General features: G+C 34.8%; 1 protein-coding gene across 4 annotated transcripts in view; it reads right to left on the bottom strand.

Annotated features, from left to right (window-relative positions):
• LOC120777704 (allatostatin-A receptor) overlaps window positions 1-14,858 on the bottom strand; it is a 47,708-nt gene extending 32,850 nt beyond the window's left edge. Inside the window, exons 1-2 of one of the 4 annotated variants that reach the window (XM_040109201.1) lie at window positions 14,725-14,858; window positions 11,267-12,099 (exon numbers count right to left, since the gene is read on the bottom strand). In XM_040109201.1, coding sequence (XP_039965135.1) covers window positions 11,267-11,977 — 711 coding nt within the window. In that variant the 5' untranslated portion in view covers window positions 11,978-12,099; window positions 14,725-14,858. Of the gene's footprint in view, window positions 1-11,266; window positions 12,100-14,434; window positions 14,503-14,537; window positions 14,577-14,724 lie in introns of those variants that run through there. The other 3 variants (XM_040109209.1, XM_040109192.1, XM_040109186.1) reach the window with 3 other exon arrangements.
• Window positions 14,859-15,600: the final 742 nt, after the last annotated feature.

The following is a 15,600-nucleotide window of genomic DNA, read 5'->3' as shown; positions in this document are numbered from 1 at the left end:
ATAACTACTTAACCGTACGTTCACAGCTTGTTAAGAAATTGTTATGGCTGCCAGCCCACAACGGAATCGCAGGTAACTGTAAAGCTGACCTGAAAGCCATCATAGCCTCGATATCAGTAGAATGCGAAAGAGTCGGTGTTCCCCTCTTCTTGTGTGTTCTGTTGCTGGATAGCTGGGCTTCTCAGGAGTTTGATCAACGCTTGCCCACCACCGATTCATGCACTGTCACAAGATCCTTTAGGCCAAAGGTTGATCGAAATCGATCCTTCCTCTTAGTAAAGCTGGTTTCTCCCTAGTTGTGGGAGTCCATTGTTCTAACGACGTCCATGCTGTAAGGTTGAGAGTCTTACCGGAAGCCAGCTGCAGAAGCTGTATAGAAGAAGACGTGATGGAAACATCTCAACACTTACATTCCTTCATGATAGTACCACGTGTGCGATATTGATAATAGCAAAAAAACTGTTACTAAGACATTCGGGTCCACGTAACCGGAAGGGACCCGTATTTTTATCCCGTCAAGGACTGTCAACTCGACAGAATTCTGTCGCTATAATAACATAACCAACGACACATATAAAAATTTAATTTATATCGTTAATCGATAATCTCAAATATATCGATATATATTTTTGAAAGTATCGATACATTCTCAATGCTTTTGCCAAATTAGTTAACTTGATAGAATTCTGTCACAACAACAATAACAAATATAAAAATTTAATTTATATCGTTAATCGATATTCTCAAATATGTCGATACCTATATATTTTTGAAAGTGTCGATAAATTCTCAATGATTTCGACAAATTAGTTAACTCGGCAGAATTCTGCCACAACAAAAATAACACATATAAAAATTTAATTTAAATCGTTAATCGATGTTTTCAAATATATCGATATATATTTTTGAAAACATCGATAAATTTCCAATGTCGTCGCCAAATTAGTTAACTCGGTAGAATTCTGCCACAACAATGATAACACATATAACCATTAAATTTATATCGGTAATCGATATTCTCAAATATATCGATATATATTTTTGAACATAACCATAAATTGCCAATGTCTTCGCCAAATTTGTGCAACTAAAAATCACTATAAATTTTTGATTTTTAATGTCGATTTCGAAATTGCCTTCGTATTGTATATTGACGATTTAAGTTCACTTAATAATTTAGCAGACATTTCGAAAATTTTGAAACCAAATGCTAAAGTTGAAACGAAAATGATTAAATTGCGTACTTTGCATGCATTTTGATGAATTTCCACGGGCATTTTTATCTAAAATGCACACAAGTTTTTCTTTATTTTTGATTCTTCTTCCTCTAAATATACACCTACTTTATGGATGAGCAAATATTTAGGCGTGTAATGTGAAATGTTTACAAACAAACCTTTATGGGCCATACAAAACACCTTCGCTCACACACACCAGCAACACACACACATATGTACACAAAAGTATACATATATGCCAGTTCTTGTAAATACAATGTTTGGTTGTATGCACCCTGTAGGGAGTTGTGTTTTAGTCAGGCAAATTTTGCAACTTGGAAGCAGAGAAAGTTCACCTAAGTGGCAACAGTTTATGGTAAATAAACTGAAAGCATAAATTGTGAATATGTCGCCTTGAATGGCAAAGAGGTTCGTAGCAGCAAAGTTAATTTGAAAAAATAATGTAAAAATTCAGAAAGAAATTGATCAGAAATAAATGGAGAACTTTCCCATGAGCAGCCTAAGAGCGATAATTTATTAAATTATTTTTATTATTTAATTATAACTTAGACTACTTTGGACGCGTTCGAAACTCTGCTTATAAAGCGAGTTAAGATAATGTCAATTGACAATTCTTTCTTCCTTACATTAAAAGTAGAAAAGATCGTGTAAAAAACTGCAGAATACTACAAATTAATTGAGTGTGTTTTCCCTACAGGGTATGCCTATACGCACATTGCAATTACAATTTTATGGCGCATGCAGTCAATAATTTACATCCACACATATATCTTCTAGATTTATATCTACGTCCACATGTGTAAATATGTAAACTTATATAAGTATTTACTTGATTATTTTTGGAAATTCTTGGCAATAAACGTCTGCAGTTGATGCATTTTAATTATTCGACGAAATAGTGTTGGGCGAAATAGATTTGGCACTTTATCAAACACACTTTTATGGCAGAGTGACGGCACACAGATACTTCCCCGATACTACTGCCATGATATAGAAAAACTAATTGTGATTAAGCACATGCATGTAAATATGTATATGCACGTGTATCACAAATAAAAATATATATGACATATATGTGTGTACGTATGTGCTTAGTCAAATATTAGGCTTATTGTTCACAATGCCCTTTCCTGGCAAGTCATAAAAATAAATATGCCAACGAGTGCTTTCGAGTGAGCGAAGTTATCAATTTTATATATTTTATATTATTCTGATTCTATTATTTTTGGAAAAATAATAACGATGTAAAAAAAAATGCATGCACACATACGAGTATATGTATGTATGTACATATGTATAGTCATATGCATGGCATATATTCATCTCCATTTTAGTAACTAAAAATGTGACAGACAGCTCCGTTATCGATTCGTAACTAGGTCAAATAAATACTATTTATTTGGTAAATGATATCAATATTATTATTAGCAACAAATTTATTGAGCTAAGTCAATGCCTCTTTGAAGGCAATTTTTTGATCCAAAAATATGTATGTCCAATTACTGCGTACCTAAATTCAACGACTTTAGTTGAAATCATTGTTTATTCAAAACCAAAGCAAAAAAAAATATTAATTTTTCGCAGAAAGCTGATTCGTTATTGATCTTCGCAGTAGTATAAGCCAATATTGCTGTCACAGCTTTTCAAAGAATAATGGTTAAACCGCTCTGCCTTTTCTTCAGCGAGCTATAGCCCTTGAGCAACTTCTTCGAGTTTCAATTTAGATTTGCTTTAGTATGTTTTGGGCACATAAGGGCTTAGAACTTCTTAGGTTGCACTACAAAAAGACTAGATAACTTTGCCAATCGCTGAGGGACTCCGCAGATAGCTTAGTGACTGCATCACAGTTGATTCTTTGCTGAATCAGTTATTTTCTAATCTATGGAATTTCCTCACTATCTCGCATATTGTAATAAGTGGAAATATATAATTTAGAAATAATCGTTAAGTTCGGGTACACCGAAGCTAGAATACCATTCCCAAATACCAAAGATGCCGTACAAGAACATGATTTTGATCTTTCAGTTTGACTGAAATGTCTCCACTTGTTCTCAAAAGGTTCATACAAGGATATCGTTAAATATTTTTTTTGTCACTCACCTAGCTGCATAATAAAACATTTCTTATTAACCAGCGCTTTCATTATACTCCCAAAATCAAAATAAACACACAAAAATACCACATTTCAAAAGCATATTTCATTTACTCGTACTAATCCTGCCATCATTACGCCATGCCACGCTTTGTCATAAAATAACTCATTAGACAAAATTAATTTGAAATAAATGGCGATGGTGGAAACGCCTGGCTGCCACACCGATCAACTATCAGTGCCAATTAAAGTCGAGTAATTGATGAATTATACAGTTAGCATTTATTGCACAAACCTCTCCCATATATACACGTATCTACATATATCTATATACATATATATATGGAAAGTATATTTAGTTGCTTGAGCGAAATAAATTGTTATTAAATTTGACTAAAATATGATTTCCCTCCATATATACAGTTGATATGAATAGTATGACGACATAGATACCCAAAATGCGTACTCAGATACGAGCGCATTGTCATATGCGTCTCGCACACAACGAGAGATAAGAGAGATAAACATTTGTTTTGTTATTTGGATTTCCTGAATTAATGAGACCAAAAGCAAAAGAAAAACGCTGTTAAATAATTGGAACTGCTAGCTTATCGCTCACGAGTCTAATCAGCAACAAAAAATATTTATTCGTAATTACTTATGGAATTCAAATCAGCGCGCATCGCGAGCCGATTAGAACAAGTAATGACCAGTTTTATATGCTCGGGTGTGGGGTTATCAGAAAACGATTTGTTGCGACAATTCGATAGTCAACTGATAAGCAGCAAATGCTACAATGTACTTACTTTGTTGGAAGGCAAAATTCAAATAAATATTTGCTTATTCTAACATCCACGATGTTGAGAGCATTGTTATTTGACAAGTATATTGATAAATCTGCATATACAAGTATATTAGGGCGGGTAGACTTTTTTCTTTATAAAAACGCATAAGCGGCAAACCGTGTACGGCTCATTTTGCAGAACTTATGTAAGATACTCTGGATCTTAAACAGGTTTCGAGCCAGCAATTTTTTTAAAGTAAAGTTTAACTTTTGTCCCATATAACCGATTATTATTTTATTTTACTGTCATTAAGAGCATATTATTTCTCCTCCAATATATACATATACATAACAGCTAAAGTGTAAATAAAGAAAATCGGAAAATGATAACTTATATCCTTCCTACTCTTGTCATTATCTTCCTCGCAAATTGTTAATCTCTTGCAACATGTTGCTACAGAGTATAATATTGGATAGTCGAGAAAGCTTTTCGTATTTCAATAGAGGTCGTTGCAGTCGTATGTATATCTGCAGTGCTACCAATCACATTGTGTCATAGCATATAGTATAGTGTTGGAAAGGTGAGATTTTAAGCTTCATTTAACCAAAAAATTAAATTCGTTGAAAAAACGTTACAGTTGTACAAAAATGAGTGAAAATAATGAAGAAATTCGCTATATTTTGAAAATTTTGTATGAAAAAAGGAAACCACCACTGAAATTTGTGAAGTTTAAGGAGACGATGCTGTATCAGCAGAACAATGGTTCGCTCGCTTCAATTCTGAAAATTTTGATGTGAAAGATGCACCTCGCTCTGGTAGACCTATACTTGAAAAAGCCGATGAAATTATGGAAAAGATTGACCAGGACCGTCACATGAGCAGCCATGATATTGCCAAAAAACTTAACATTCATCATCAAATGGTTTTGTACCATTTAAAAAATACTAGCTACAAAAAGAATCTCGATGTTTGGGTACCACATGTATTGTCTGTGAAAAATTTAATGGACCGAATTAACATCTGCGATTCCTTGCAGGAACGAAGTGAAATCGAACCATTTCTGTAGCGAATGCTAACAGGAGACGAAAAGTGGATCAAATACGACAATAATGTGCGAGAAGGATCATGGTCCAAGCATGGAAAAGCTCAACAAATGGTCGCAAAGCCAGGATTGACGCCACGAAAGTTTATGCTGAGTGTTTGATGGGATTGGAAAGGAATCATCCACTATGAGCCGCTCCAACCTGGTCGAACGATTGATTCTACATTTTACTGTCAACAACTGATGAGATTGAAGCAAGTAATCGAAAAAAAACGGCTAGAACTAATCAACAGAAAGGGCTTCGTCTTCCATCAGGACAACGACGAGAAGGCAGAAAAATTTTACACTGAGGGAATAAAATCTCCAGCGGAAAAATGGCAAAATGTGGTCGACCAAAATTGCCACACCTACCTACTTCTCATATAACACAATTTTAAATTCCATTTGAGACTTGCACTTTCCAGCACACAAATCAAGAAGCAATTAATATACCTGGAAAAAACACTGTACGAACAGTGCATTTGAGATGTGCCACTTTATGACTAAAACGTGCCTGAATCGAATCAAAACTGCTCTAGCTTCTAGGCACTGAATATGCATGTGGACCCAGTGCTTACAGTTGACCTTTTACCGAAAATATCGGTTAATGTGTGAGATATATAATTCAAATTCAGAAAAAATCATTTCCTGATAGTATTATACCTGTTTGTCAAAAATAGGTTGAATCGGGTCAGTAATTAGAGGTTTTCAAACTTCCGGTTGACTTTTTCATATATCGGAATATATTTATGGAAATATAGTTTGGAATGGAGCAAAATAAGAAATAAATTTGATTGAAGCAGTTCCTCCAAAAAAATTTTTTTCGTAGAATATATGTTGTACTACCTTTTCCAAACAAACACTACTTTTTTACCAAACTTTTCGCAAAAATTAATTCTCGCTTTAATACGGAATAGTCCAATAAAATTCTCTGCTATTTGCGCTTTCAACACCAGCTGCGCCACACCAAGTGTTTGTAATAAAATTCACGTGTGCGGGAAGCAAACATAAATACTTGAATTTTATTTAAATGAACTTACTACTTTCTAAATTTTGCTCAAATGCAAAAAGCAACAAAGGAGGCAACAAGTGAAAATAAATACAACGAATTGAAAAGTAAAACGAGAATATTATTATAAACACTGAGCAGACTTAAATATACAAAATATACGATCGGGTGGTGGTGGACTTGGATGGGGTGCGTGGCTGAGCTAATGACTAGTTCGAATGAACGAGACTGCTTGGCAAATTGGTAGGCTAATCGATGAAAGAAGTGTCTAGCTTTTCATGCTTCTAAGCGGTAGTGAGTGTGGAGGCTATGTGCCGCTTCAGTGGGTGGAGGCTAAGCTTTTGTAGGGCAATTAGCTGCTGCACAGTTGCCCGGCGGAGAATAAGGTGCCAAAGATCGAAAGCAATAAATTGAAGAATGTGTTGTCTGCTCGCGGCTACCAAATGCAAATCAAAGCAAATACTCACAGTGAGGCTGCGAGGCTGCAAATGCGTGGCTTTGCTATGAGTAGCTCACATCAGACACACATACATCTGTGCATATGTATGTATGTGGGAGTCATAAAAATGCTCTGTTGTTTTTATCGCTTGGAGCAATTTGCCAAAAGTATTTTATTTCGTTTTAATTATTTTTCAATTTTAATTTTCCATATGAAAAACCAAACAAAAGGTGTTGAAAGATGGCCAATCATATTTGCGCCAACGCTTATAGCGCGGCAGATATTTCTGTGTATGTTGGTAAAAATATAATTATGCTGCTGCTAATGATGAATGAATAATCGTTGTCGTTATTATGAATCTAAATTTTCCATAAATTAAATTCGAAATTTACACGCGAAATTCGAAATTTCCACACGAAAATGTAGCATTTTTGTATTTGGTTGTGGTTTCGAATAATTTAAAGAATTTTATTTCAAAGAGTTGCTTCGTGATTTAAAAATCATACAACGTCAATAAAAGTTATAAATTTTAAAATAAAAATAGATCCATTTTTCTTTCTCATATTTTGATATGTTATACTTTAGAAAGTACTTATGTACTTGACTTACACTGGAGAAGTTATTGATAGTGGGGCACAGAGTCTGTTAAAATTGGCGTCAAGCGCAGGCATCCTAAACGATGTCTACTCCTCATGGAGGTGGTAAGAGAACTCCATCTGGTATCGCAAAGGAGAAAAACTGATCCATGCGTGGCTTAGTGGTCTACTAGATTAACGTAAACCTAACCTACTTAAAACAAGAACGAGTTCAAAGCGAGCTGAGAACGAACCGCACGCACTCTGGACGACCATCAACATCCACCAATAGTTTTCGCTAATAATCGTGGTGTGGTGCACTATGAATTCCTTCCGCCGCGCCAAACAATCAAAAAATAATATCACTTAAGCGTTTTGCGTCGTTAATCAAGCTATTTGACTGGAAGGTACGAACAACTCTTGGTTTTTAGCCGAAAACTCGACTCAGATCGTTCCGCAATCACCATATTCGACGAATTTGGCTCCGTGTGACTTCTGGTTAGTCAGCAAACTCAAAAGGCCAACACGGAACCGGATTAAGGGGGTAAAAACAGTATCGTAGAAGGTCTTGAAAGCCATACCGGAAAAATCCTATTCGCACTGTTTCGAGAACAAAAATCCAGCCACAATCAGTAATAGTGTGTTTTCTTGGACGAGAATTAATTTGAAACAAATTAACTTAACTTTTTCATTACAGTAGCATATGTATAAGTTTCTTGATCTGATCAAAAGTCCAATGTAGGCAGCACTAAAATGACCAAATTATGTGAAAAATTTAACTTTTTAAATGCCGTCATTTTGTCCGTTTTCAAATTTTAGACGAGGTTTTCTCGGTAGTTCATTTTATACTGAGTAATTTAATTATAATAAAAATGTCTAATGTTACTGAAGCTCGAAATGGAAGGCACCACCTCTGTTTAGATGCCCTATTTATAACGCAGGCCGTACCATACTCTAGTTCTGATTTTTCCAAACTTGATAAGAAAGCAAAGCAAATGGGTCTGGCAGTGGACGAGGACAAGATGAAATGTCTGTTGTCATCAAACAAACAATCTTCACACTCGCGACTTGGCTCCCATACCACTGTTTACAGTTGTAAGTTTGGAGTCGTAAATAATTCTCTCGATCGCATTAAGTAAGTTACTTAGTTTTTGAATAACCTTTCACCTTTACTTTTTCTACTCATTTACTTTTTGTACTCTGGACGAAGGATATTTGTCACACACAGAATAGAGTTTCTGTATGGAATTCTTTTTATTTGATAAAGTATCTATACAAAATTTGGTGTGGATTATTATACAAGACAACGCTACAATCTCCAAAAATATTGCCTACAGCTAGCTATAATAATACTTGTCAATATCGTTTTTATCAGTATAGTGAAGATCTGAAGAAGCAGCGCAACCTGGATGAATATTGTACTCATCTACTAGACATTTAAAAAAAAAAGTTTGAATCAGTCTTGTCTACTGATGGTTTTAATACCTTGTCATCTGAAACTACCCCGAAGGCCTAGTACAATAGGGTTAACAAGTATAAAAAAGCTATGCCTTACTCTTGTCCTCAGAACGGGGTGCTATGCTAGCCCTTTATAGCATCATGTGAAGAGTTTGTAACATCCTTTTAGAGGGTACAAAACATAGGAAAATTAATTTTTCCCTTTTTAGTATGATGTAGTAGCACTGTCACACTCCGTATTTTTCAATTTTAAAATTCTACTTTCTTTTTCGCTGTGCTAAAGTTAGTGAATGCACGTGCTTGCAATTACCGAAAAGATAAAAATAAGAAAATTTTCAGTGTTTAATAAAATATTTACTGGAAAAATCCAGGTAAGTTCACTATTATGTTTAATTTCTATAATACGAAAAATGTTCACTAATACAATATATAGTGAAATTTAGGTTTGTACCATTTCTGTAACATTGAGTAATAAGGGTCACTAAAAATTTGTTTGTGTTGATTTCTTATATACTTCACCAAAATGGCGTCTCGTAACTTATCTGCTGATAAAATTCTTGAAGAGTTGATAGATTATGAACGTAGTGAAGATCGGTTCGAAACTGACGATAATAGCGTTACAGACGACCTAAGGGCGACCTAAGTTCAGACTTTGAACTCGATTGTGAGCAAAATGACGCTCTTTTGGAAAATGAAACGGAAGATATTGACGTTCGCTTAGTGGAATCAGCCATGCCTACAAATGCCACTCAGAAACGATCGTCATATCGCCCTAAACTAAAAACGATTTTAGTCTGGAAGAAAAAGAATATTGAACTAAACGAACATCAAATACGTTTCACTGGAAACTGGAACTGCCTGCTGATATTTTGGATTTGGAAACACCCATTCAGTTTTTCCTAAAAATATTTCCTCTTGAATTGAAAGATATTGCGCAACAAACTAACCTATACATAAGGGAAAAGGATCCCAACAATATGTAGTTTCCATGTATCCAAAATCGACGTTCAACAATTTATCGCGATAACATACATGATGTCTTTGGGGCACCTCCCGAGAGTGACGAAACATTGGAATAACGAAATCGGTACACCTTTCATAAAGGAAACAGTGGCAGCGAATAAGTTCGAAAAATTGAGACAATGTATTCACTTTAATGACAATTCTAAGATGCTGAAGCTGATAGACTTTTTAAAATTCGACCAATATTGGCAAAACTAAACGAAACTTGCAAAAAAATTCCGCTACATAGTCAGCTATGTGTAGATGAGCAAATTTGCTCCACCAAAGCTCGACATAACCTAAAACGATATAACCCCAAAAAGCCGAAAAAATGTGGATTTAAAATATTTGTACTTTGCGACACTAACGGATTCGCGTATGGTTTTGAAGTGGAATCTGAAACTGAAAATATTTTGAAACCCGGAGAACCAGATTTAGGTGCTGCTTCAATTGTTGTCATGAGACTAACCAGAAATATTCCAAAGAACCAAAACTATAAACTTTATTTCGAAAACTAATTCACGTCATTGTCACTTATAGAATACTTGGCCAAGGAAGGAATTCTTAGTTTAGGAACAATACGACGAAATAGGATACCTGACTGTAAACTGCCAACAGATAAGGATATTTCGAAAAAGAGCCGTGGTCACAGCTTAGAATATGTTGGAAATGTGCGAGGAATAGATATAGCCACTGTTGTCTGGAAAGACAACAAAAGTGTAACTCTTGCTTCTAATTTCGCTGGTGAGCTACCGAAGTCCACAGAACGCCGCTATGATAAGGCAAACAAAAGGTATATAGATATTGAAAGACCTTATATTGTAGCCGAGCATAATCGGCACATGGGTGGGGTTGATCTCATTGATAGCATCATGGGCCGCTATAAAACATTGTTAAGAAGCAAGCGTTGGCTCGCTCGTCTATTTTATCACTTTTTAGACATTGAAATGTCTAATGCTTGGCTCTTATACAAAAGAGCTCATAAAAAAAAATTAGAGGGCAATCAGTTGACATCTGCTGATTTTCGTTTAGAGGAACGAAGAGGAATTGAAGCGGAGATACAATCTAAAAAGCATAAGGGCCCAGCCCAACATGTTCCTTTTATGGCAGTTAGGCAAGATCAAGTTGGACACTGGCCGGTATGGGCAGAAAAACGAATTCGTTGCAAGTGTCCTGGATGTGTTGGAGTATCACAAACGGTATGTGAAAAATGTGGTGTGGCTGTTTGCTACAACAAGCAAAACAACTGCTTCAAAGAATTTCACACTTCTTAAAAAACATGTAAATATTCACGAAATACAAATATTATTATATAATGAGCTTAGAGACGTTGTTACATAATGTGACATATCTGTCACATCCCCTTTTTTGTTGTTTTTCACCCAAATAAAAAAAAATGTTTAAACTATAAAACACGTATTTCATTTCTATCCGAAATCTATTGGAAACGATACAGTTTTTCCGTTTTTACTTAGTTGAGTTATAAAGGGTTAACCTTGGAGCAAGAAAAACTTGCTCTAGTATTAATCAAACTTAAAATCTAAATTATAATTCTTACAACAATACCTTCTTACTCTCATCACTTACCGTTAATCCATGCACTAGTGGCACCGGAAACGATATGGACAAAATGATCACCCACATTGTAACGATTGCAATCTTCGTCACCTTCTCGGTGCGCAATTGTCGCGAACGTATTGGATGTACGACGGCCAAAAAACGATCGACCGACATCAGCACCAACGTGTAAATGCTCGCGAAAGCCGTAACAACGATTAGGTATTGCACCGCACGACACCACAAATCACCGAAGGGCCAATACTCGGTTATATAATCGGTTGCGGTGAATGGTATGCAGAAAACGACGAAAAGCAGATCGGCAACGGCTAAATTGACAATTAGCAGATTTGTGGTGGAATGCATTTGTTGATTGAAGAGTACGACGAGTATGACGAGCGTATTGCCGAAGAAGCCCGACACGGCGAAAATGCCAAAACAGAAGGGTACAACAATGCGCACGAAGTTGCGTAATTCGGGTGATAATTCATCGATTTCCTCGTACTGTTCGAATTCGGGATCGATGAGACTTTGTGTGGTGGCATTCAGTAATGCCGTTGTGATGTTTTGCGCCTCTAACATTTTGCCGCTGTTGCTATTGCTTGTATAATAGTAGGAGTTGTTGTGAGCAGTTATGTTGTTATGTAGTTCGTTGTTGTTGTTGTTATCGTCGTTGTCGTATATAGTTTGATTTGCTGTTAAATTGGAGCTTAGATTCATTGCTAATCCGGCGAAGTTCATGTTTCAACTGTTGTTCTTCATGTTAGTGTTTTGTTCAATATAAGTACCGTTATCACTGCTGTTTGCATATTTGGTTGCCTTCATGCATTATTTCAAGTTTAAAAAGTCGCTTCGTACATGCACTTCAAAGAAAAATATTAAATAAAACTAATCTGTAGCTTCTTTAATATTTAATTAGTTCATTTTAGTTGGAATATTTTTTATCAAAACTGCCTTGTTTGCTATTTTTTTATTTATTTTTTCCTATTAATTTTTTCACTTATTTAATTAAATTGAATAATGTATATGTGATATTTTGTTTCGTTTTATTTCTTTCTACATTATTTGACATTATAAACTTCATTTTAATTTAATTTATTTTTCTTTTATTTAAATAAATTAAATTAAATTAACTCATTAATTTAAATATAAATTTTTTTCTAACTTATTTTATTTTACTAAATTTATTTTATTTTAATTTTTGATTTAATTCTTTTTTATTGCATGATATTTTCTTTTTATTTTCATTTATTTCGTCTGCCAATTTTTTGAAAAAATAATTTTATTATTTTTATCAAAAAGTTTCTTACTAAATATGAAATCCACTTCGTTAGTTCCAAGAAAATTAAATTTTTTCGAGGCAAATTTTCTCTAGCGGTGAGGCCCATTTCCGGTTCAATGAGTATGTAAATGAATAAATTTGCCGCAATTCGGACGAAACGCAACCTAAAGAGATTCTAGAGCTGGTATTTCATTTAGAAAAAACAACGGTTTGGTGTGGTTTATAGGCCGGTGGAATCATCGGTCCATATTTGCTCAAAAATGATGCCGCCGTAGCCGCCAATGACGACCGTTATCGCGCCACGATAACCGATTATTTGATGCCTGGAAAGTCGTGTCTCGACGACATTTGGTTTCAACTAGACGGAGCCACTACCCACACATCGCATCAGTTAATCGATTTATTGAGAAAACACTTCGGTGAGCTGGCCCGATCGTTGGGCTACCAAGATCAAGTGTGATATCACACCGTTAGACTTTTTTCTGTGGGAATATGTAGTGTCTAAACTTTATGCGAAAAATCCTGCTTCAACTCAGGCCTTGGAGCAAACCATCAGTCAAAATAGTCGAAATGCTCGAACGAGTCATCGAAAATTGGTCGCAGCGTATAGACTATTTGAGGCGTAGCCGCGGTTATTATTAGAAAGAGATAATCCTCAAAAAATAAATGCCAAAGAATTGGAACAAAGATCATCCATTAAATTTGAAGTTTCTGTGTTTTTTCTTTAAAAAAGTAGAGTACAACGAAATGTAAGCTGAGAGGAGGTAGAAGAAGAAGAGATTTTACAATATCTTTTATGCGAATCCCAAGCATTATATAGGAAAAGAATCTCAACTATCGGCTTGATGGTCTTCAGAGGTTGCGTAGATAACAAGTTTTGTACTGCTGAACTTCATTTGAAGCACAGGTTGGTTCAGCGGGGAGACAATAGAGTGAGGGCATTTTAAGTTCGGACCTCGTAAATTTCTAGGTGTGTTGTCAGACAGCAACTCTACCTGCGTGCTTAATAATAATTTTGCAAAGCTTAATTGAACTCATTTCAATTGAAGAGATATTTATATTTTTTTATTTATTGGGTGGTCGAAAAAGACTTTTCGTATTTTGTCAATAGATGTCGTTGCAGTCGTATATATGCAGTGCTACCAAGCACATTATGTCATATAGGTGTTGGAAAGATGAGATTTTAAGCTTCATTCAACAAAAATAAACAAAACAAAAAATTTTAATTCGGGGAATTTGAAAAAAAAGTAACAGCTGTTCAAAAATTTGTGAAAATAATGGCGAAGTTCGCTTTGTTTTTAAATTTTTGTATAGAAAAGGAAGCCAGCAATGAAATTTGTAAAGTTTACAGAAGCCCTATGTTCCACCTAGGAACTACGGGAAAAATATATATATATACATATACAGAGACGATGCTATATCAGTTCGTGTAGCGAAACAATGGTTCGCTCGCTTCCATTCTGGAAATTTCGAAATAACGATTTGCACTAATGAAAGCTCTACACTAATGAAATAATGTCTCTAGTGGAAAAATGGCAAAAAGTGGTCGACCAAAATGGTACATATCTGTTTATTTATTTATTATTATAAATATAAAAAAATACGTTGAAGTTTGATTAGAAATACGAAAAGACTTTTTCGACTATTTTTTAATACATATTTAACATTTTCTTAAAAAAAATTTGTTTTTTTAAAAAAATTATTTTATTTAAAATAAATTAAAATTGTCATGTTATTATTTACATTTACGCATAATTGATGTTGTTTATGTTATTTAAATATTTGTATTTATTTTTTATATTTTTTTCTTTAATAATTTGGTCATTTTTTTTAATTTCAATATTTCAGGATCTTTTGCATGCCTCAATTAATTTCCAATTTCATTTTTTATAAAAAAAAATTATTTTGAAATTCACCTTCTTACGTAATCAATGAGCACCTCAGTGCTTTTTGCTACAATTTTATTGCATATTTTTATTTATTTAATATTTTTTTATTTATTAATTTTAGTAAACTTACAAGTCACAATTAAGTTTTTCGTGTTTTCTTTAATTTTTTTTTATTTTTTTGGTTTTTTAATTTTTTGATTTTTCTTTTTACAATTTTTGTTTTGCTTTTTTTTTGTTTTATCACCTAAAACATTCCCACTCAAATTGTTTTTTAAAGCAAAGTTTGTCACCACAGACACTTGCATATATACACGTACATATTAAATATACCGTTAGACGCGCGCTATGCACTTATAATGCAAATTTTGCAATCACTTTAAGCGTCACTCGTTCGCCACTGTGCTCGTTCCTGCTTATACAGTTAGTTACCGTTACCGCAACAATGCCGTGCTAACGCTTTGGACCGCATCTCGCGAATGAATTAATACATTTTTGCATAGAAATCGACAATTTTGCGGAGCACGAGCAAAGTTGAGTGAAATAAGCACACAAGTTCGCACCACTACACCCACACAAACGCACATATATGATGCATAGAGACATGTACTCCGTAAAGTGATGATCCTCAAATGAGTCAATTCGACGCGTTGGCTATTTGCTCAGTTAGACACACACACGACGGCAGCGGCGGCAAGTTTATCTTCACTTTGGCATTGAAAGTGTTGCTCACTTTTCATGCGCTTCAATAAACCGAAATAACAATATCCAATTAAGCGCGCACACGCAAGCACACATAGATATATAAAATATGTATATACATATATACTATATATACATATATGCATGTGTGTTTGTGCATATGTTGGCTGCTCGTTGAAAGGTGCGCGAATGAGGTGTGAACAAATTGTGGCAGCACAAAGCAGACGCCAGCGAAAAATTCAATTAGATTTGATGAAAGCGCACATAATGCACACACACACACACACACACACATACAACATACAAGCGTGCGGCTGCAGGAGCGGTAAAAATCCGAATTATGCAGTAAAAAGTGAGTTTTGTTTACCATTTATTGAGAAATGCACGCATACACACACATACCTATGCAAAAATGCGTTTGTGGTTGCTTCGCATTGTTGCTGCTTTAGAGCATCTCAGCAATGTCAATGGCATTGTCCTTTAGAAAATCCCGT

Source organism: Bactrocera tryoni, chromosome 1, assembly GCF_016617805.1.
Source record: "Bactrocera tryoni isolate S06 chromosome 1, CSIRO_BtryS06_freeze2, whole genome shotgun sequence".
Classification (NCBI taxonomy): domain Eukaryota; kingdom Metazoa; phylum Arthropoda; class Insecta; order Diptera; family Tephritidae; genus Bactrocera; species Bactrocera tryoni.
Note: the sequence above shows the minus strand (reverse complement) of the source record. Positions and strands in the feature narration are given on the sequence as shown.